The sequence below is a fragment of the Alligator sinensis genome, unplaced genomic scaffold, assembly GCF_000455745.1.
Source record: "Alligator sinensis unplaced genomic scaffold, ASM45574v1 scaffold268_1, whole genome shotgun sequence".
NCBI lineage: Eukaryota > Metazoa > Chordata > Crocodylia > Alligatoridae > Alligator > Alligator sinensis.
In genome coordinates this window covers 3,205,483-3,228,471 of record NW_005841853.1, presented here as the reverse complement: position 1 = coordinate 3,228,471, position 22,989 = coordinate 3,205,483, and the positions used below count along the sequence as shown (strand labels likewise).

At 43.9% G+C, this 22,989-nt stretch overlaps 1 protein-coding gene across 1 annotated transcript in view; it reads right to left on the bottom strand.

The window, feature by feature from the left end:
- Positions 1 to 22,989, bottom strand: part of SFMBT2 (Scm like with four mbt domains 2) — a 161,715-nt gene that overhangs the window by 84,158 nt on the left and 54,568 nt on the right. Inside the window, exons 5-6 of the mRNA XM_006016323.3 lie at positions 8,568 to 8,656; positions 5,314 to 5,560 (exon numbers count right to left, since the gene is read on the bottom strand). Of these exons, the coding sequence (XP_006016385.1) occupies positions 5,314 to 5,560; positions 8,568 to 8,656 (336 nt within the window). The remainder of the gene's footprint in view (positions 1 to 5,313; positions 5,561 to 8,567; positions 8,657 to 22,989) is intronic.

The following is a 22,989-nucleotide window of genomic DNA, read 5'->3' as shown; positions in this document are numbered from 1 at the left end:
CACTCTTTCTTTTGGGGCTTAGACTTAACAATCAGAAAAAGGCCCTTTGTATACCAGGCTTAGACCTCTTGCAGCCACAGATCTTAACCTTTTTATACAGCCCAGATCCTAGAGGCATTTGATTTGGGGGGGGGACCCAAGTTTCATTTAATTTCTAGCTCCCCATAGAGAAAAAACTAGAAAAAGGTGGCTCCAAAAAGGCTTTATAATCAGGAAACAGAAAACAGCCCGATGATCACTATGTTTTTAAATCTCGAGGCCAGATTCTAGTCCTCCTATCAAGTGTCTGTGGATTTAGGCGCCTGCATACAATTCTCTTGCACCCTGGTCAAGTCCTGAAAAACCGTTCAGGCATCAACTTTTGTAATACGCTGACACTCTTAACACCAAGTCACAAAAAACAACGAGAAGGAGGAGAAGGAGTCACATACCTTTTGCATCAACTATTTTTCAGGGACTTGTGCAAGGTAAAACAGAATCCCATTGGGGTATCTACTTCCATTTGTAATGTGGGGAACAGAATCTGACCCTGGGTTTTTGACAACTCCTCCAAACACATGGGGTTAGCCAGGTACAAACACCTGCTGTGGACTGCCAGGGTCAGATACTCAGCTGTGGTGTTGAAGCTACACCATTCACACCAGCTAAAGGATCCAACACAAACTATTTCCCTGCACTCTTACTGTGTTTTATATTTACTAATGCCCTGAAAGGCTTCCTGTTCCCTACAGTGACTGCAGTGGAGTTGCAGGAGATAGCCAACACAGGGCGGCTGGTGTTCCTTGCACTAACACTGGGTGAAAATTAGTTGCAATTTTTTTTTGCATATAGTCAACAACCTGCGGAAGATAAAGATGCATCTAATGGTTTCAATAACTGGAGAGCAATATTACGTACGCATTCTGTTAGACTGAGACAACTGAGTTACGTTGGCAAGTTTATGGACACTAAATCACATGGTTAAAGGAGCATAACGCATTTTCTTTAAGAGATAGTGTTGCAGGTAATTGAACAAAGAGGACTGTGACCATTTGTATTCAGGGTAATAAGAAATAAGCAATTAAAATCACTGTCAATTCATCTTTACCTAAAAAGTCATACAAACCGAGGCAATCTCACCTCATCTAAACGCTGGGCACCAGATCCCCAATTGTGCCATGATTTATATCAGCTGGTGACTTGGCATATTGGTACAGGTGGACCCCCCCACTACATCCACTGTATATCAGGTTAAAAGGCTTAAGCAGTGTAAAGGGGTGCTAGAAGCCCTGGTTCCATGTATGCAAGGACAACCTGGGCAGAAAGTGTGACCACCATGAGGACCTTTGCAAACCCCGGCATGGGAGCAATGCAGACTAGGGTTGAAGGTAGGCTTGCTGCCCATGGTGCTGCACCAATTCTGGGCCGCAAGGCACTATCAGAGGGGTGTAAAGATCACCTGGAGGGATCTTTGCCCACCTGACTCTAGGTTGTAAGCTATATCCTCAGCTCCATGAGAAACAGCAGACTTTCCCCAATGGGAAACATGTAAAAAACAAAGTGAAACCCAGACCAGCAGGCTCTGGGTTAATGTTCAGTATAGGGGGAAAAATATAGCATAGTCACACAAGAAATAAAGTCTATGGTGCATTTCTTTTTGATAGATCAAGAAAGCAGACCATAAAGGCACCGTAAGGACCAGCAGAAAGTGCCTGTGATGGAACAATGTCATCTTACATTAGCTGAGGGCCTTGCAGAGATGAACCCGATATTTTGGTGTCCTGGGACAGGGGGCTAGAGGTTGCTGAACAGCAGGCTGCCCATCTAGGGGCCCTTTTCATAGATTTCATAAATTTTCATAGACGTTAGGGCTGGAAGGGACTTCAAAGATCATCAAATCCAGGCCCCTGTCCCAGGGGCGGGAAGTCAGCTAGACTCAAAGGATCCCAGTAAGATAAGCATCCAAGCATTTCTTGAATGAGTCCAGAGTAGATGCCTACACCACTTCTGGAGGGAGTCTATTCCAGGTCTTGGGGGCTCAGACTGTAAAGAAATTTTTTCTTATGTCGAGCCTAAAATGGTCTTGTAGGAGTTTATGACCATTGGTCCTTGTTATCCCTTGGGGTGCTCTGGTGAACACATGTTCCCCCAGATCCTGATGCACATCCCTCATGTACTTATAGGCTGCTACCAGGTCACACCTGAGCTTGCGCTTTTCCAGACTGAAGAGTCCCCTGGCTCGCAGCCTCTCTTCATAAGGCCTATTCTCTTGCCCTCTGATCATGCGCGTGGCTCTCCTCTGCACTCTCTCAAGCTCCTCGACATCCTTCTTGAATTGCGGAGCCCAAAATTGGACGCAGTACTCCAGCTGTGGCCTCACCAAGGCCGAGTACAGCGGGAGGATGGCATCCTGAGATTTACTTGAGAAGCATCTATGGATGCAAGCCAGCGTTATTAACCACAGCATCGCATTGAAGGCTCATGTTCATCTTGTGGTCAGTCATGACCCCCAAGTCTCTTTCAGCCGTGGTGCTAGCAAGTGTAGCACTGTCAGGCCTATAAGTATGCTGCGGGCGGGGTTTCCGCCCCCCCGAGGTGGAGCACATTACATTTAATCGGTATTGAACATCATCAGGTTTGTGTCCGCCCACTTACTAAGTTTATCCAAGTCAGCCTGGATCACTAGCCTGTCCTCAGGTGTGGACGCTATGCCCCAAAGTTTAGTGTCGTCGGCAAACTTAACCAGTGCGCTTCTGACACCAGTGTCCACAGCGTTGATAAAGATGTTGAAGAGAACCGGTCCAAGGACAGAGGCTTGGGGGACGCCCCGGTCACGGAGCACCATGACGATTCGCTGCCATCAACCACTACTCTCTGGGTCCGACCTTGGAGCCAATTTCCCAGCCATCGGACTGTGGTGTAGCCGAGGCCACAGTTGGCCAATTTTGAATCATCCCATTCACCCACCCCTACTTACACCCCAGGGTCTATCACTCGGGGGCCAGATCCTATCAGGAGACACAACTGCTTGGCATTTTGGAGGGTCAGGCCCAAAATAGGATAAATACACATTGGTTTTCTAAGGTACTCACAGCTTCTGGACATGAGGCCAGATCCTATTCCAACTATCGGGCATGTGAGTGGCCTCAGGTGCCTAAGCAGGATCATATTCCTCCCTGTCTGAGTCCCTGAAAGAAGAGTTGGTGCAATTGGTGGGTCCTCCTCCTCCTTGTGGCTTTTCTATCACTCAGTCTTAAGGGTAAGATGATGGTGTGGTACACAACCAGATGCATTAACTGATTTCCAAGGATTTGAGCAGGGTAGAACAGGAGCACATTTGAGCCTGTAAGTTTATTTAGATGCCTAATACCTAGAGCAGCATCTGGCCATTTCTTTTCCAAACTCGAAAAGTTTATAGCCCTATTATTTCTCTGCTCCAGTTGTCACCTTGCCGAACAAGAAGTTAGGACACCACTGCAGGATGCACTAAGGACCAAATTCAATTAGCGGGCTCTTCCATTTTCATTTCTTGAGTTAACAACATCCATGAAGCAGCAGCACAGTGACTTTCATGCATTTTGTAACATTTGGCTTTGCCAGTGAACACTGTACCATACAGCCAGCAGCCTTCACTGTGCATGAAGGGAAGCAGTTGCATCCCCAGCGGTGAAGCCGAAAGGAGAAAGTGAGATATCTGAGGGCTTTGTGCAAGTCTGAGACTTAGAAATCCTCGGCCTTCAATTGCTGTTGGGCTTGTCTGTGGAGTAGGGAGAGCAACATTTGGGAATGTAGGTATGGAGAATGAGGGGACAAGCATAGGGATTAGGAGGGGATTAATTAGGAAGAGGTGGGGCAGGTTGGTAGAGTAGTTGATGTGTCTCACTACAGCTCCACAGGTGTGAGGAGCTTGGGCCTTGCTGAGGACTCCTGCCAAAAGCCACCACCAGCTGTCCAGTAGTAAATGGAGACCCAAGAGTCACCAGCTGGACACCCAAGAGTCTCCGGAGTCGATGGGTGAAGTGACCTGCTCTGCTAACACAGGGAAAGCTAAGACAGAGCACACGGTTCCTACACCAAGGTCCATGCTTTGGCTAAGAAACCATTTGCACTCGTCCAAGAGAAATTTGCCTGTTTGTGGGTTCAGTACAAGCCAAGTTGTCAGAGCCAAGCGAGTCCCCACTGTTGTGCAGGATGAGGGCAGCAAATAAATGCACCTCAAATAAATGGGGGAAAAAGGCCTGCAAGGGGAACAAAAGTCTCCTAATCCAGCCCAACTCTTCCAGGAAAAGTCATCTGACAGGCATATCCCCCAGGGTGATATTGGTCCTGTTGTCATATAGACACAGCAGATGCTTTTATTCAGAAAATGCCCTTCAGGGGAATACAGGCTAGAGCCTTGTTCTTTCACCTCTAAAACATCAAGCTTTTGCCCCCTGCCCGGCTTCAACTGAGTTATTTCTGCTTGCATGTGCCAAAAGGTGTCTTTCTTTCTCATGGGATTTTTCATTATTATTTGAATTACACTAATTCAAACTCCAGTTCAGGACCAGGACCCCACTGTGCTGGGAACTGCATGAACATAGCAAGGGCTTACTTATCCAAGGATGCTCAGGAAATTTAATCCAGGTCAGGAAAAAAAATTGAAAGTAGATTAGCAAGGCTGAATGAAAAACTTGTGTGTGGCTACTCTTGTTCAAAATCAAAGGGGCCTTAATTCAGTTTAGCTTCATTTACTTTCAAATGAAGTTAAGCTAAACCAAATTCATTTCCAATTAAGAGTATCCCGTCAGCTTAATGCACTTCTCGGTGAAATTACATTAAACCAAATTAAGTCCCTTTCCATTCTAAATTAGAGGGTCCACACACAGGTTTCATGCAGTCCAGTTTAACTAACCGTTTTATATTTGCCACTTTGCCTTAATTTGGATTAATGTTCGGTCATATTCCTGCGTAGGCAACCTAAAAACATCGCTACTGCTCTATTGAGCATGCAGTCCAAATAGCCAACTCACACAAAGCAAGCAACATCACACCTAGGAATTGCAGATCAGACGAGTGTTTTACCCATGGTCATACAGAAAAAAAAATGATCTATGGCAAAGCAGGTTTCTCAAGTCAGAGTTACGGCATCGTAATACAAGAGCATCCTTACTCTTTTAGTACATAGCAAATTCCTCCATACTAATAGGTTTCTATTAAGTAACTCCTTGTCAAAAAAAGAAGAGACACAGAAATGATGAACCAGTAGATACAATCATCAGAGCCATTGAATTCCCTATAAACACAGACTTAAGTGCAACTAGTGAGATCAAATTTGCAAACAAGCTGGTTTACCTGTAGGTGGGTCCATTCTGTATTTATTCTCTTGACACCAACCGACTGGTCGAAGTCTGTAATCCAAGTAAAACAACCACTGGTCATAGGATTCAGTCTCCTCCAATCCCACATAGCGAAGGCGTAATCTTCCTCCAACATTTTCAACCACACTAACTATCCAGTACTGAAAGGGGTTCTGGGTATCCTGCAGCTCTATTAAGGAATCAACTGTAATGAGGTCTACAGGGTTTTTTCCTCGCAGAGGCTGTTTAAATAGAAGCAAAACTCCTTATTTTAAACTTTATTTGAAGACTGCTCAAGGAAACAGATGACAGCAGATTATTTTTGTTTTTCACACCACCATCCTAGCTATCAGCAAACAGTCTGCTCTCCTTTCCATTTTACCCAGCGTCTTCCAAGTTCAAAGGCAGAAGTAAACAGAAAAACAACAGTTGTATTAATTTCTCAACCAACACCAAAAAAAAAAAAAAGAGAGAGCGAGCGAGCGAGCGAGCGAGCGGCTGGTCCATCTTGGAGGTTTCTCAAGAACTCATTTATCTGGATGCTGATGACTTAGCGCCATATCACACCAAAGGATCCCACCCTAACCTCATACCAACTCCAGCCGAAGTTTTGGGACATACATGCAATCATAGATCCAAAGCCCACTGAAATCAAAGGAAGACTCCTGTTGACTTCAGTGTGCTTCACTAACACACAAAGCATTTGCTGGATTACAGATGATTGCATAAGTAAAGTAACCAGGAAGACCCAATTAACTCATTTACTTGTGTCCTTAGGTCCTGATCCTACAGACACACACACACGTGCTTAACTTTACCACCATGGTACAGCCAATCCTGAGCATTCAAAAAAAGAGTCATGCTCCAAAATTCATGAGACAGATCATGAGATATATTTTTATTTGAGCCTCTTCACATATTCAGGCTTTTCTTTGCAATCACCAAGGCCAGAACCCTCCTTTTAATTTAAAAAAAAAAAAAATGAAATTCTTGAGCTAACACTTGATTCCAGGAGCTGGAGTTTTTTTGAGAAAGACTCAAAAAAAATCACAAGTTTCTTAATAAATCATGAGAGTGGAGACACTGCAACAATAAAACGTCCAAATTGCTCAAAGCAATACACAGAAGTGCATACAAAATGTTTGAAAGATCAGGACCTAAGTTTTCATTATTTGTGTGCGTACTGAATCTTGTCAAAAAAAAAAAAAAGACAGTAAAAATCAAGCTTTCTAGGGATTTTTAAAAGAGATATTCTGTATATCAGAAAGAGAGTCTAGAATGGTTCTCTCTTTGGCTGGTAGGAGGGGAAAAAGGAGAAAAAGAAAAACATTATTTTAAAAAGAAAACTGTCCTGATTTGATTTTAATTCCCAATGTCAACATTTTGAATGATTTCCAAAGTGTCTGACCAGCACTACAGTTGGTTGAAAAATGGGGAGAAATTTCTCTTTTATTTTCAATTTTTAAAAATATGTTGAAATTTCAGAGCATATAAAAATTTTAACCAGCTCTACGATGAGTTGATACATCTCAGTACAAGACATTTTGCTTATAACCTCTGCTATTTTCTTATCGCATTTATTAAATGTAACCGTACAATATTTTAAAATATTTTGTCATGGTAAAATGTGATTTCTAAATATAACAACATTGCAGCAACTGGATGTAATGTGATTTTTCTTCCATACCACAATGGCTTTTGTGCAATAAAACATTCTTTAATATCAAAGGATATAGTAGCACCATAATGACTTAATTTATTATAATTCATCCCTGGCCATTATAAAGCTAATATTGCTTCTGATTTGAGCACTAGTTGCTAAACCAATCAGTCGTCACTTACCCCTGAGAGCAGAATAGCTAAAATTAATATGTGGGTTATATTAAGTATTAATATTGAAAATAAAGCCAGAACTTTTATGAATAGCTACAGTACAGAAAATCATCATTGCATATTGATTTAACACTGTAACAATGGTCTACAGTGCTGATGAACAGTAATTCTATTTAGTAGAGGTTGCAAACACTGCATAATATGTACTGTCATATACATACTGCACCGAACAGAGAATAATTAACACAAGATTGCAAATAGATGCTCTCTATGCTACTGTTTCTTCCCTCTGTATTTCTGCCCCACTTGCCTGCCTGTCTCCTCTGCCTACACAAGGATGGAAAAGTTGAATCAACTAGGAGGACTGGGGCTTATTCTAATCCCATTTATACTCATCTGGAGTTACAATCTCCAAGGAAGGAGTCAAACACTTAAGTTTTTTTCATGTTCTAGCCAGGAGTGAGGAGGAACATGATCACATATATTTCTTTGAGTGTGCAGCATTTTTGGTCTTGTGAACCTCAACTATATTCTATTAAGTCAACATCTATGCCTAGCTAGCAAAATGCCCCCACATTAAATCCTGCAAGTATCTGACCTGCATAAGCGGACAGGAACAAAGTAATCCAAGAGAGAAATGTCGAGATGCATGTGTATTCCAGAGGTAGGCAACTATTTATGCAAAGATGAGCCACATGCTTCCTTTAACTCTGCTCCCCTACCTCATCAGGGTTATTCCTTACCTACCTGAGCCTCAGGCAGCCCTGCAAGCATGGACTTTATGTACCTCCCCTGATGGCCACCTCTTTTTTCCTTCGACAGGAGCCCTGATGGAGAAGTTGCTGATTTCGTACAGTTTCAAGATGAAACCATGAACAGGCCCAAGACTAACCTAAAGGGATCTGTGGGCGAGACTCCTCACAAACATGATTTGGGATCTGACTTTATCAAGGATGCTGAAACTGGGTAAAATTGGCATGGCAGGGTTCCCTGTACATAGTGCCAAGCTCAATAACATGAGCAGACAGCTTGGTTGTGTTTTCATATGTCCCCAACTTCTCACCTGCCCAACAGGTAGCGAGTTTCCCTACTATCCATAGGGCACTCTTGCACCTAAAAGAGTCAAAGCCTGTTGCCAGCTGACCATCCTGAATAAGGGGACTTTGATTTCTGTGACTTCAGGGCTTTCTGTTGCCCCATCCTAAAAAACACTTAAATTTCCTCCTACTTGGTTAGATCTAATGTTCATTGAACTCCATGGAAGTACTTCTTTGATCTGGGCAGGCACTGGGTCAGGCCTGTAAGGGATAAACAGACACTGCATGCACAAAGCCCTTTGTTTTAAAAAGGTCAAACACTGCTAGGGCATAAGTACCGTGACACATGATCAGATATAAATTGCAATCTAATACATACGCCTTCCAGCAAGTTTGCAGGTGCAGTTCGGGAGCCTGTTAAATCATGTATAAGGAATTCCGTCCAGTCCACGTACTTCTCCTTGATTGCTGGGGGGGGGGGAAAAAGAGAAAAGAGAAATACTTAGTGCTGCAAACTGAAATCAACTGCCATGTACATTATAGAGAGAATAGAACGGGCATGGCCACAGGCTTTTCAGCTTTGTGTTTTTTCTAGGTGCCAGAGAAAATACAGCTAAAGGTGTGAAGAAATCCTCCTTTGTCTGCCTCACCTCCAGTTTTTTCACACTGCCTGGTCTCAATCTGGTCACCTAGGGGACTGGGCTGTAAAAATTCCTATGGGAGGGGAGAGCTCGCTCTTTCCTTTGTCCTGGAGCAGGCATTTTGGGGAAGGGGACGGCAGTCATTTTGGGATACAGAAACAAGCTTGACCCTCCAGAGCTCTCTCAGTCTCTGGATGAACATATGAACATGTGAGTAACTTACCTGAAATTCAGCCAGTAAATCAGGGTTATGTAACTTTAGCTGCGGATCAAAAGGGCCATCAAGCCCACTCTGTTTTGCTCAAGGCATTTTTCTTTTACTATTTCTCTGTCCGGTACCCCTCCCCCATCCTCTCTCTCTGATTAATAAAAAGGCTATCTTGCTCAGCACGCCTAGCTGTGTATGCCTGGGTAGAGAGGGGTCAGATGGCATTTCACTCCCAGCAGTGCTCAGCAGTTTATTCATTAAAAATTAATTCAGTCCTACCTGAGAATATACTGGAAGGCTTCAGGCTACAAGGAGCACCCAGATATACTTCCAGGGGGCAAAGCACCCCTAAGGCTGGCTGGGTCTGTGTACCCCAGGCTGCACAAAGCCCTAACTGAGACCAGTACCCGGGTGGTGGCAGTATTACCCCAGGTTTGCAGAAGGTCTCCGGGAAGGGGGACGGTTGGACATAGGTGCCCTGGGGAGACTCCCAAAGCGTAACTGTAGGCCAGGCACAGTGAGGTCGGTGGCTCAGCATAGTAGCACCCCCTACTGTCTCGCCACAAACACTTTAAAGTTTTAGATGCAGCACATGCACGCACACACACACCCTCTCCAAATCCTCAGGTAGACATAAATCAGTGAAATCAATTACACTGATTCACACCAGCTGAAAGTGATAACGACTTAATCATCCCAACTGTTTTTTTGCAACCGTATGTGCAACCACACACTTCCTACTACCTCACAGGCTCATATTTAGCTTAACAGATATTTCTGCACATTTCATAAATGATCACAGAGAAGAAAAGGCACAGTCACATCTATGTCTGGCAGGCCAATAATGTGCAAACTCCCTGACATTTAGAAAAACTAAGAACCAAATTCCCCAAGTTCTGTTCTTTCACAAAGTCTGATCCACTCTTTTGGAGAGAAATGCCACAAATCTGTATTTCCTTAGGATTCAACATTAATGCATAAGCTTTAAGCCAGAATTTACATAGCTGCCTCTGGGATTTAAATGTCCAAATTCCTTTTAAAATGAGTGGAAATTGAGTACCAAAATCCCTTAGATAATTTGGAAAAAAAATTGGCTTCAGCTTCAGAGAATATAAAAGGCCCCCTGTAATTTGTCTCATGCATCTGCAAGTAAGAAACTCAGAGGATGAATTCTAATTGCTACTAATGGGAGTTACGGAGATCAGACTTTTTCCACCTCCAGCTTAACTCTGGTGTTGTAAGAGAACAGGTTGATAAACAAAAGGCATAGCTCTAAGTATAGCAACATTAGCAAACTTTAGAAAAAACTTTAATCAACTAAAAATTGAAAGCTTTGCTCAGAAAAAGCCCTTGAAAACATATTGAAATCTGTTCACCTGTATTAAAAATACTGGGTCATATTCTTCATCAATATTGCCAGGCATGGCTCTAGTTACATCCATGAAGCTACACCATCTTACACCACCAGAGGATTTGACCCAAAGCTGTCAAATCCTTTGTCTGCACTTTGAGAAGCTCTTGGGTTCGCCCCAAAAGAACCTTCCCTTCCAGCTGCTTACAAATCACTTCCTAATGCTTTGCACTTCAGCATCGCATTTGCCATTTGGTGCTTTCTAAGCACTTTGGAAGCCTTAGTGAATTAACCTCTAGCAGCACTTGGGGAAGGTAGGCAGGAGGAGGAAACCCAGGCATACACGCCTGTTACATGCCAGATTTTCTACAAGGGCATCTGCCCTTTAGGACATGGGATATACACAACTGCTGCCCACACTTATGCCTGCAAAAGCAGTGGTGGGTGAAATATTGAGTCCTTGGCCCTCTAACAGGCAGGTTTACACTTACAGCCAGGCACCTGGGGTGGAGAAGGGGACACATTCAGATTTACAGACCTGTCAACTGTACGTAGAAGAGCATGAGCACAAAGGTTTCAAGGAAACCTGCCCTTTAAAACGAAGTATCCCTAACTGCCTAGCCCCCAAGTCGCCCAATAAGCCCATGCTATAGTTAAGAAGAGAAAAACCTGAGGCCTTCTACATTGGACCCTGGGGAGCTTTTCACACGGGGTCTTGGGAAGCAGAGGGTGCATCTGCACATGCACAGTTACTGAGCAGTAACCAAAATTTGCTGCACAGTACAGGAGCACGTCTACAAGTGCGCACCCATACTGCACAGTAACTATAGTGACTTATGCCAACTTGGGAGTTAAATTTGCTACCTGCATTATGCAGGTAGCAAATTTACACCCAGTTAGTTACTGCACAGTAAGGCACATGTAGATGCCTACTGCGCAGTAACGTTGTGTGTATGGACTGACTTGGGACTAACTTTACTCCCAAGTCAGTCCACACACAGCGTTACTACCCTGTAATGCCTGCACGTGTAGATGCCAGTGTAAAAAGTTCTTGCTGCACAGTAACTTACTGCTCAGTAGACATGCCTGGTATGTAAGTTAAAGAGCTGGAGTCATCTCTAACTCACGATAAGAGCTAGGAAGCTCCTTGAACAGTCTCAGAATTAAAACAGCACATATTCCCACCGGTCACTAAGACAAGGTCTGCTACACATTTTCCGTTTCTCATTCTCCCCCAAGGAAATTCGATGGGGAGACCAAGATGTGAATCCCAGCTTCATTCTGAAGGCAAGCAGGGCCCACCCCTTTGTGATCAGACCACAGAGACCCTCAACCCAAAGCTTTGGAAAGACCTATGAAGTATCCGCCCATCCTTCCACCCTGCTTTGCAGGCAAGGGAATAGCTTCGAGTTAATTCACTGGTTGCAGTGACAATGCTGTTATAGTTCTAAAGTCAGATGAATGGGAATCCAAACGCTTTCTGAACATTTGCAAATCAGGTTTATTAATTTTCCAGCAAGCTCATTTCTCCAGGAGCTAAGGGGCTTTCAAAAACAGCCAAGTAACATTTGAAAGCTCTTGGATACAGCCACACTTAAAACACAGGAATAAAATCCGGTAGGTCACAGAAATAGAAACTATCCAACAATTTATCCTAGTATTTCTGAGCCATTTAATAACAACACTGCCAGTACAGGGCCAAATACTACAAGACCCAAGCTCCAGCTGATGTCAACAGCAGAGTGGGCAGTGATGTTTGCAGAAGCATAACTGAATTTAAAATGCGAAAAGAGTTTTTTAAAAAACAAAGCCACCAAATGCCACCAAAGGCAATGCCACCAAAGGTCCAAATATGGTGCCTAAACAGGAACCACCTGCAACACTTGGTAAACAGCGCAGCCCCAGAAGTAGCCTGTTTTTCTTTATTTCTCCAGGGATGGAAGCAATCTGACTGCACCTTGTGAGATGATGTGACTTATTTCCCTACTCCCCCTGCCCAGCTAGGCATTGATCAACACACCCAAGGAAGGAGGGTCTCCCTGTTCCTTCATTCCCTGGAAGGAACAGGTGGAATGAACCCCTCCACATTTTACACAGGACATGACCCCAAGCTTGGGGTACATCATTGCTTCGGAGGGGACTTATGCCAATCCACAAGTCACGTTAATGCTCTTCACAATGTGGTCTTATAGTCAAGGGTGAGTGGAGTGTTTCTGAGCAGCAAGAGGATTATCAATGTTTCTTAGCCAATACACTGCTCCCAGAAGCTCGATTTTTCAAGTGCTTCACTGCATGAAGGTTTTGCAGCATTTCTCATAACACGGCAGGCTCTGAACTTTGCACTATGTCCCTCCCATCCCGAGAAGGCAGGACACTTTCACTGGCTCCATATTATGAATCAGGAACCTAAGAGCAGAGAGATCAAGGACCAAATTGCCAAACGTTTGCATTAAGTCTGGTTGCCCAACTGGAACTGGAACCAACGGTACTGAGCACTCGCAATTTCTACTGGATTCAAAGACAGCCTAGGGAGCTCAGCACCAAACAGCACACTTGCTGAATCTCAAACTGGAGAGCCAAACCTGGCGGCTGCTTTTCTGGGCAAGCTTGATCCAAAAGACCACTGAAGCCGATGGGCGTCTGCTAACTCACAAATTTTGGATCAGGACCTAAGTGACATACCAAAGCCACACACTTAAAGAGACAGGCTCAGAGCTCAGGAGTCCTAGTGCTGTGTCCACTGCTGGGCTATGCACTTTCTTTAAAAAACCCCATTCTCCAATTTCACTGAATTATGCAATTGGTTTTACAGATCCAGAGATCTTGCAGATGTATGTAAATTAGGCCATTTAAAAAGCAACTGTACTTTAGCCAATATAAAATGATTAAACTAGCCTCTAACTCCCTTCTGTCTTATGCAACGCCAGTTTTGCATAATTTCTCTGCTGAAACCAAAAGATTTATGACCTTTAAAATGTAAAGTGTAGCGATAACCAGACAAGAAAAAAAAATTATAAATGGCTCCGTCTTTTTCAGCATTCTCGGTGTCTGTACCTCTTCAGTTCCTCTCTGCTCGCGTAACCATCAAAGACTCCAGTTGAACCAGCTGCGGGGATGGGAACTGTATCATTGAACCAGGCACGCAATCCCTCGATGTCAGGGAGCCCACAGAGCGGGGTCATCCAGCCCACAGCCTTTGGTCTCGACTCTGGCTCCCGTGGCAGGGCTTCCCACGGAGACAGCCCAGCAGCAGGAAAGAGCGTCCTAGGAAGGAGCCCGGGTTGCTACCGTGGCAGCCCAGTGCCCAGCAAGAGCTGGGGCACTGGAGCCCCAGGAAAACCCCAGGCTGGAGCCCTGGCTCTTGCTTTGCAGGGCTTATCACAACGGCAGCCATACCCAGAGGAAAGCTGGCTTGCTGGAGCTCTGTGGGCAGAAGCCCCTGTTCTGGCTTATGTGATGGGGCTTCCCATCCTTGTTGCAACAGTCATCATATTTTTTTTTTTTTTTTTTTAATTAAACGCTAGCCGCCCGCCGGGTCATGCTCACAGCAGAAGCACTGAGGAGCACCACAGTGCCTGAACTCTGGCCACATGGCAGGCCAAACTCCATCGGCCTTGCTCCCCCTTACAGTCTGGCTACATGATGGGGATCTAGCCGGCTTTTTTGCCATTGGTAACATTAGGTATCCCTTTGAATACCCTTGCTAGAATGCACTTTGGGCAAGTTAGTGGCCACCTCTGCCTGTTTTTTTAATGCTTGTTGGTAATTTTTGTCAGTGTAAAGTGTGTAAAGGGTCAGGTGGACCTGATTTTGTGCCCACAGGATCTCTCATCAGAATTGTGGAGGTTATTAGCACACACATTTTGTGAAGGATCTGGACTCGGTGCCCCTGCAGTGAAGTGGCCCTTGCATCCAGGGCAGTAAAGAGTTGTTATGAGGACTAGAAGACTTCATCCAGGGAACTTGTACAGCTGTCCGCTGCCTGGCAGCAGAGTTACATGGGTGTCTCACCTTGTGTATTGTAAGCCACATACTATGTCTAGGAAAAAGGAAGTGGACTAGGAGCGTCAGGTGTTTAAAAAATAATGGGGGTTCTCATGGGCACAAACTAATTGACGATCGCTTCAAATTGGATTAAGGAAACACTTCTTTACAAGTTGAGTGCCGAGGGTTTGGAACAGGTTCCTCCCAGAGATGGTGCAGTCACCCACCCTGGTGATCTTCAAAAAGCATCTTGATGCCTATCTTGCTGGGGTCATTTGACCCCAGCGGTCTTTCCTGCCCATGTGCAGGGGGGCTGGACCCGATGATCTTGTAAGGCCCCGTCCGGCCCCTAACATCTATGAATACTTCTTCACAGAAGAAAATTGAAAGCCCACACGTTTGATTTGTCAGCAAACACTAGCTGATCCCAAAGACGACAACGTTAAAAGACATTGCGAGTCATGCCATGGCATCGGGCACAGCAAGGTCACTGGAAAATTGAGCGAAGACAGAACTGAATGAATTAGAACTCTTTGAAAAACCAACAAGCTGTCCTCACACAACCTCATCACACATGTGATGGAGCAGTGAGTGTGTAGCTATGCCATTTTTCGACAAATAGTTGCTTCCTCAAAGCCTTTTGCTGAGAGTTTGTAAAGAAGTGCATGATGGTGGGTCCAGACAACATGCACCCAGAGAAACAGCAAGCTTTTGCCTCTCCAAAAACACAGTACACAACAGTCAGTGACACATCAGATCATTTGCAAAGTGAGCTCCAAAATCAGGCAAAGGCATTTGTTTCCTTTTCAGTAGCAACTGATGAAAGCCCCGATGTGACCAATGCCGCACAGCTTGCTGTGCTCGTTCGGGGTGTTGATTGAGATACGAACGTGACCGAGGAGTTTGTGACATTAGTGCCAATGAAAGGCACAACAACAGGAAAGGATGTTTTCAACGGGGTGGCCACAACTTTGGACAAGTTAGATGAGGACTGAAAAAGGACAACGAGTGTTGCAACAGATGGGGCTCCTCCCTGAGCAGGAAGGAAGGGAGGAAGATTTGTGGTAAAACGAGAGCAAAGCACAGTGTCAATCCAGACCATTAGCTCTGTGTTTTTCATTGTAACCTGCCTCAAGAAGCTCCCTGGGCCAAAACTCGGTGATGAATGTTATAGTAAAAAGCCAGGATTCTCAACCATCAGCAGTTCAATCAGCTCTTGGATGATGCCGACTTTCAGCATTGACTGCTGAAGTGCGCCAGATGAATTGCAGGGCTGAAACCTGCTCTTAAATGTGAACAACTGGTGTGCTGCCAAGTATAAACTCAGCTAACTGAGGAAAGAAGAAATTTTGGTGAAAAATTATGGGTGCAGCTCTTGGGCACCTGGGCTAGAGACAGAAATTACACATAAAACAGGGTAAGGGATCAGAAACCGGTTCAAATCCGTAATACAACAGAAGTTCAGTGCGCATAAACTGCTTGCAAAATGGCCCCAAACTGGTTTAAGATCAACCAGGATGGATGTAGTATCAGACTTAACTGATTTAGGTTAAACTGGTTTATTGAACTTCTGTCCCAGATCCCCTCCAGATTCAAGTTAACTCACAGTCCCTCAGCATCCCAGGATGCTTTGCACCACCCCTGCAAACCTCCCTGTCACAGGGAGGGCATGTCTCCAGCCGAGCAGGGAGACATGCTCTAGGGCCTCCCAGCTTCTGGTCTGGGCCACTGCAGGCATGTGGCTGCATGTCTGGAATCAAAAATAAATGTCTGTTCACTTGCTTATCGGTTCAATTTATGCAGCTTGGACTGACCTGCAAAGATTGAATCAATTCAGCCTCAGGCTTTTTGACAGTCTGTACTTAACCCTGAAGAGAGGGGATTGCAGCCCTCCAACCAATTTATATCTGCCATCCCTGCCCTAGACTTGTGGAAGAGTAGGAGAGTTCTGCATTTCTTTCTCTTCCCTTCACTGGGGTAAATTTCTAATGGTAGAGGAAAAATTTAAACTTAAAAACTCAAAAAACAGAAGGGAAACATAAAGCACCAGAATGATGAAGGTAAAGGGGGGAAAAAAAGAAAAACTCTTTTTTTGCTTAAGCCAACCTTGGGATTTTTACAGCTCTGACTCATAAATCTGAATGCTGGGCCTGTGCAGTCCAAGTGGTGAACTCTCTCTTTCAGCAGTGGTAATGGTTGAGGGTCATAAGATCCTTGTCATTACCACTATCAGGACAATTCAAAGCCAGCGTCAACAGTACTCTACGGGAGGTGAACATAACTTCCTTCAGTTAGCTTGTCTTTATGCCTAGCTATAGTACTTCTTTGCTTCACTCCTTGGCTCCCAAAAATACTTGCAGTGCCATAATATATGGGGAAAATGTTTCCATAAATGCCAGGCAGCATCATGTTACTGAAAGGAAATGCAGCTTTCCAGAATAACAATCATTCATTCTGGGAGCCGTGTAAACTCCACTTTCCTTCGTGCACACGTAATTCAGTCACGTCTCTGAATAAAGAGGTCACTCTGCTGAGTGCCGGGGATGTAGAGCTGCACAGGGAATAAGCTTCATTCATAGACATCCAACCGGTACTGATGAGGATGGAGATAGGAGCAGGAACAGGGAAATATATTTTCATTTTAGGTGTTAATCTACTTTAATGTAACTATAGCAGGAGCAAATGAGGAGCCAGAGGCTACCTGCCTCTAGTGCAATCAAATGAAACGCCAGCCAGGCAGAAGTCAGAAGGGATATGCATTTGGAAGGAGTCTGTGACACTGTACAATGTATTTATATTATATTCTATATAAAAATAAATGGCACAAAGAGTGAGATTCTATCTATCTATATAGATATAGATATCTATATACACACACACACATATAGAGAGAGAGAGAGAGAGAGAGAGAGAGAGAGAGAGATCTATATATCTATCTATATCTATGTAGATCGATCAGTCGATCTATATATCTATCAATATATCTCTCTCTCTATATATATCTATCGATAGATATTGAAGGTATCTATAAATATATCTATATATCACTCATTACACCATTAAACCCGAGTCTAAGGAAGGCCTGTATGAGAACTCCAGGCCATTGAAGGCGATGGCTGCAGATCAGAAAGGCAGTAAATCCCAGAAGCAGACGATTTAGAGACCCTGTTGCCTTCAGTGACCAAAAGATGTCTCAGCAGTCAAAGAAGCATTAGTCCCCTTTAGTGCTTTTGCTTCCCCCAATGCGGGAGCTATTTGGGTTCAGGTTTGCTAGAATAGGCCATAAAACTCACAAAAGGGGAAGCTGGGGAGTCCAGCATTAAGGGCAGATATTTCATATGTCCAGCCCAGGACTTACAAAGCAGAGAACATGATTTCCTCACCAAACCTCAAGCTCATGAGGTTTTCAGGGCTTCATCTCATGCACGACTCCATTTGAAAGGTATACAGTGGAAAAGTCACATGTATTTGGTTAATCCCTAAAGCAAAGCATATAACCAAGGTCTTTATGTAACTTCATGAAAAAGCATCCTGAATCCTACCTATTCCAAAGAATTGCAGTGGTCTAGTCTAGTGTTTATAGTGCAAATGGAGAAGAGGGAAGACAACACCGATATAAAACCCAGCTATGTCAACGGCTAGCTCGGAGAACTAGGAGCCTGGTGACTACACACCCTTGTGCATCTGGCCCTTAGCCTGATCCAAATCCCTATCAAGACAACAGTTAGACCCTAAACCTCATTGTGCCTCAACTCCCCAATCTGTAAAATGGGGACAAAAAAAATTTAACATGCTATGACCTATTTGAGGTCCTTAAATGAATTATGTATTAAGATGTGCTGATTTTTCCCATTAACTTTACAGATTAACACGATGAGCACACCTGTGATTCTAACAACCAAAAGGGATAACTGAACTACTTACTAGTAAGATATACTGATGTTTTAAAAAAAATGATGAACCAGAACAAAAAGCTGAAACTTGAAACTTCCTGTGAAACAAAGAAAAAAAAAATATCCCAACATTTCAATTTGTCGACACATTTCATAAGGTCAAAATGTGTACTTTTTGGTAATGCAAAAACACATTTGTTTTTAATAGAAGAAAAACTCATTATTTGCATTTCTCCTTTTGATTCATTTAATTTTATATATGGTCACAAAACTCCAAGAAGAAGAATGTGCTGCAGCAAAACGCCACGAACGTGTGTTTAACCAACATCTTTATGAACCATGCAACACTGCGGTATATAAATACCTTCCAATCACACAAACAGCTTTTTCTCTACGATTCTCTTGCAGTTTGTGATGCATCAGAAGAAAACATTAAATGCTGAAATTTCCTGGAAACCAAAACCTTTAAACAGTCCTATGTCAAAGACTCAGTATGTATTCAGAATAGATACCTGGAGTTGGCTGCACTTAATATTAAGGTTCTCTTTACAGGAATTTCTAAAAGAGTTAATACATAATAGATGTTACAGACATGAGTAATATGTATATAAATGGTTATAAGCAAATCAAGACATGGGGGAAACATTATTTTTCCACGGAAGTAGTAGCAGTAAGCAGCCTATTTATCCATTGGGCTCCAACAATCAGTGGATTATTTTAGCCACGTGACTCTATTAACCCTTTATAAATGGAGTGTAAATGAAAATCTGGCCCGCTGCCACCAAAAGACCTCATTTCTTCAAACCCTTTAATTCATGCGCTCTTATTCAATAGCCATTATTCTCTTCCCCCGCATCTTCTCCCTCTTGCCCCCAATAAACTTACTATTTTTGTCTTAAGTACCATTAGTGATTTGGAGCGTCTTCACAGCATAAATGCTCCTATCTCCCAGCTACGTCTGAGAAGCATTAACTCCCTACAACACCACTGTATTAGGCTGGACAGAATGTCACACTTCACCTAACAAAGAATATATTGTGCAAAGGTCACCATCAGTTATCACGGTGGAGTTTGCTCTTGCTAAGCTCAACTGTTTGCTTCTATAATATTACCTTTCCAGCTAACAGACTTTCTCCGAGCAGCCACTGGTATTCTTCTATTTACAAATTAAATTGTCCAGGATTTGAAAAGAAAATTTGCTAATAAATCCAGGGCACTGTTGTAATCCATGTCCCATTAACCCTCATCAGCTTGCCTTGATTGACAAAGAAGCAACCGCTCCAGTTATCCTGACAATCCCTGTAATACAAGCCGCAATAAATGATCTACCTCATAAGCACTGAGATTAATTACTTCCCTTTGGTTAAAGTCAATATCCTACTAGCACCGTGTCATTGCAAATAAAAAATAAATAAAAAGGAAAGGAATTTGGTAATGGAAAACGGCTTTGCTTTATCTAGGCAGAATTATGTATAAAATGCAATCAGATTATGCAGATAAAATACATGAGCAAATTTATCTGCTCTATTTACTCTTGTCACAGTCCGTTCCCAGAGCCCGTTAAAGAATTCACACAACAGCAAATGGCACCGGACAGCTGGAGAATTACTGAGGCGCAACACCTGAAGTGCCTGAAAATCAGGGCCATTAAACGACTGTGTACTACTACTGTAATCTGTGCGTGAACTGGAGAGAAACAGGAAAGCCAGAAGATGAGGAAGCTCTCTGCCATCATCTCCCTGGTTTATGGAAGTCAGAAGCTTGGGTGGATTTGCACCTTATAGACTAACCAAAGTTGAGATATATATACACACATCACAAACTTTTATGAGCCGTAGCTCACTTCATCAGATGCTGTAAAAGGGCGTGCAGGAGGCAGAGTATAAGGAGAGAGAAATTAGAATATAAAAGATAAGGAGGGACAGAGGGAGAGAGAGACGGGGGGGAGAGGGGGCATGTGGTCATGGTTATGGAAGTAACCCAGTCCTGCAATTCCCTCTCCTCCCCGACTTTTGTTGCAAAAGTGCCTCCTCGTTTCAACGGCCTTTCACCATTGCCTTCCAGGGTAAATACGAATGCCGTTTCCACAAATGGAAGCAGCAATGTCACATTAAGTGGAGGCATTTATTATTATGTGGGGCAAAACTCTAATAAAATATATTACACCGAACAAGTCTGCGACTGCAGCTGGGGCAGGAGTGACTCATGGGACCCTTCCCCAATTCCAAACTCTAGGAGAAGAAAGAAGGACTTCACCAACTTGCTTCAAGTGGAAGGAAAGAGAAACAGCCCTGCTGGAAATGACTTGCCTGGTCCCTGGATATGAGTCAAGGATACTCAACACTTCCCAGGGACTGAAAAAAACAACCAAAAACGGGGACTGAATGCACTGCAAGCATTCAGGTTTTCCAGCCTTGGCTGCGCCTTCTCGTCAGTGCGTCCTCATGAATCAGTGCTAATTTCATCTGACGCATGCTTTTTAATCATCCTCCTTCTAGTAAAGATTAGGAAGCATTAAATAACAGGAACAGATTCATTATATTTACAGTGCTTACTCAGCCATGAACCTAGAAGAGCAACCTCTAGACAACTCACTCGGAGGCCCAAAAGATCTTCTGCGTATGAACATGCTGCCGATTACCCGTTCTTGTGTCTTGGGAGACGTCAATGGAGGCTGATTTATCTAGTGGGCCACCAGCAGACTAAACTGCAGCACAAAACCATGAAGAGAAAAAAAGCCCAAAAAACTATGCAGCCCTAAAATGCAAATTGTGATGTGGGTCACACTTCTGTAGATCTACTGGTGTAAATGGAGCAATGATAACTTCTTCCAGGGACTTCAATGGAGCCAGGACTCTACTGACAGACGATGTGGCTAAGAGACTAACTAATCCTGCGGCACTCAACCCCCAGCTCATGAGCCAGATCTGGCCCATAGAGCTGTATCATCCAGCCCACAGCACTCCAAGGGTCCACAAATTTGGTGGCAAGGGAGCAGTGGCCATCCCCTGCTACAGAGTTTCCAGACCCATGGGGAGGCTCATGGGCTGGATAATGGGGTCCTGTGAGCTATTGGCGCACAGGTGCCCTGCAGAAGCAGCACAGGGCCGCATCCTGGCACGCTGGGCCAAGTGGAGGCAGTGCAGGGATGATCAGTGCATGAGGGGCCCAATCCTTGCAAGATAGTGTATAGCCTGATCCTGGTGCTCAGGGCCCGGTCCAGCATGTGGACTGCCCCTGCACCATTCATCTGGCCCATGGGGCCGAACCGTAAAGCGTCATTGATCTAATCTGACCCTCTGCACAATGCTGGCCACAGAGTTTCACCCATGTCTGACTCAATGGAGGCAGGTATACCTCTCAAAGGCTGTTCCACTTGCAAATTACCCTCAGGAATGGTGTGCATGAAGCCAGAACCCAGCTCAAATGGTTTAAATACCATCAACAGCTAGAAAGAGAGACCCAATGAACTGTAAAAATGTATTTTAAGAAAAGCAAAACCCAACTAGATTGTCATCTCCAGGTTGAGCTGCTGCATTTCCAGCAGAAGTCCAGCCTCAGGGCTGAATCGCTGGCTGTGTCATTCTGGGATACCCCCATGAACAATGGGATTAATCTAGATTTACAGCAGAGTAATTGAACATGTGGCTTGTTTAGGAGCAGAATTTTATGATGGATAGCATAGGTTTTTAAATCCAGCTTCGTTTTCAAAGTTCATTCAACAAAGCAGAAAACAAAACTGGGCAGCTAGAGGTATCCAGGGGCCAGGTCTGTAGCTTGCATCACTCCAATGAAGTTTACTTTTGTTTGTGGATCTGGTCCAAGTGCCACTGAAGTCTTTCCACTGACATTAAAAGAAGTCCTCAGAGACATGCTGGTGGATTTCTTTATCTGTGCCTGGAGATGGGGGCTCTGCTGCTACCTGCATTAAACCAAATGCAGAAGAAACCAGAATGCTATTGGTTTTTTGGACACGGTGGTATTAAAAGTATACAATCCTACAGTTTCAGTTTCAATCTGAAGAACAGAGTCTTCAGATCTACTGTTACTGGGGTCTGCCCTGGGTCTGGTATTGTTTAATATCTTCATTAAGGATTTGAAGGATGCTATAGAGCGCGCGCTTAGCCAATCTGCAGATGACGGGACGCTTTGGAGTATAGTAATGGGATTCAAAGTGATCTTGAACTGGAGAAGTGATCCAAAATTAATCAGTAAGGATATGTATAAAGTTCTGCTCTTGGATCTCAAAAAATCACAGGCACAAATACAGGTCGAGGAAAAGCTGGGTAGGCTGCAGTATTGAAGAGAAAAAGCAAGGGGTCAGAGAAGACTGCAAGCTGAATATGAGCTAGCAGCGTACACTTGCTGTATAAAAAACCAACAGCAGTCTGGGATGCATTAGAGGATGCCACTTGCAAGTCAAGAGAAGTCATATTATTCACCACTGGTGAGGCCTCAGCCAGCTCTTGGCACCACACTTGAAGATGTGGACAAAGTAGGAAAAATCCAGTAGAGAGCAACAACAGTGAATCAAATTGTGGAAAGCAAAAAACTAATGAAAAAAGGCTGAAAGAAGTCAGATGATTGAATTTGGACAAGAGAAGACTGAGACGGGATTTGATTAAATAGTCTTCAAATATCTCAAAGGTGGCTATGAAGAGTATGGTGACAAGCTATTCTGTGTGGCTGCGGGGGGGACAAGGAGTAACGGTCTCCAATTGCAA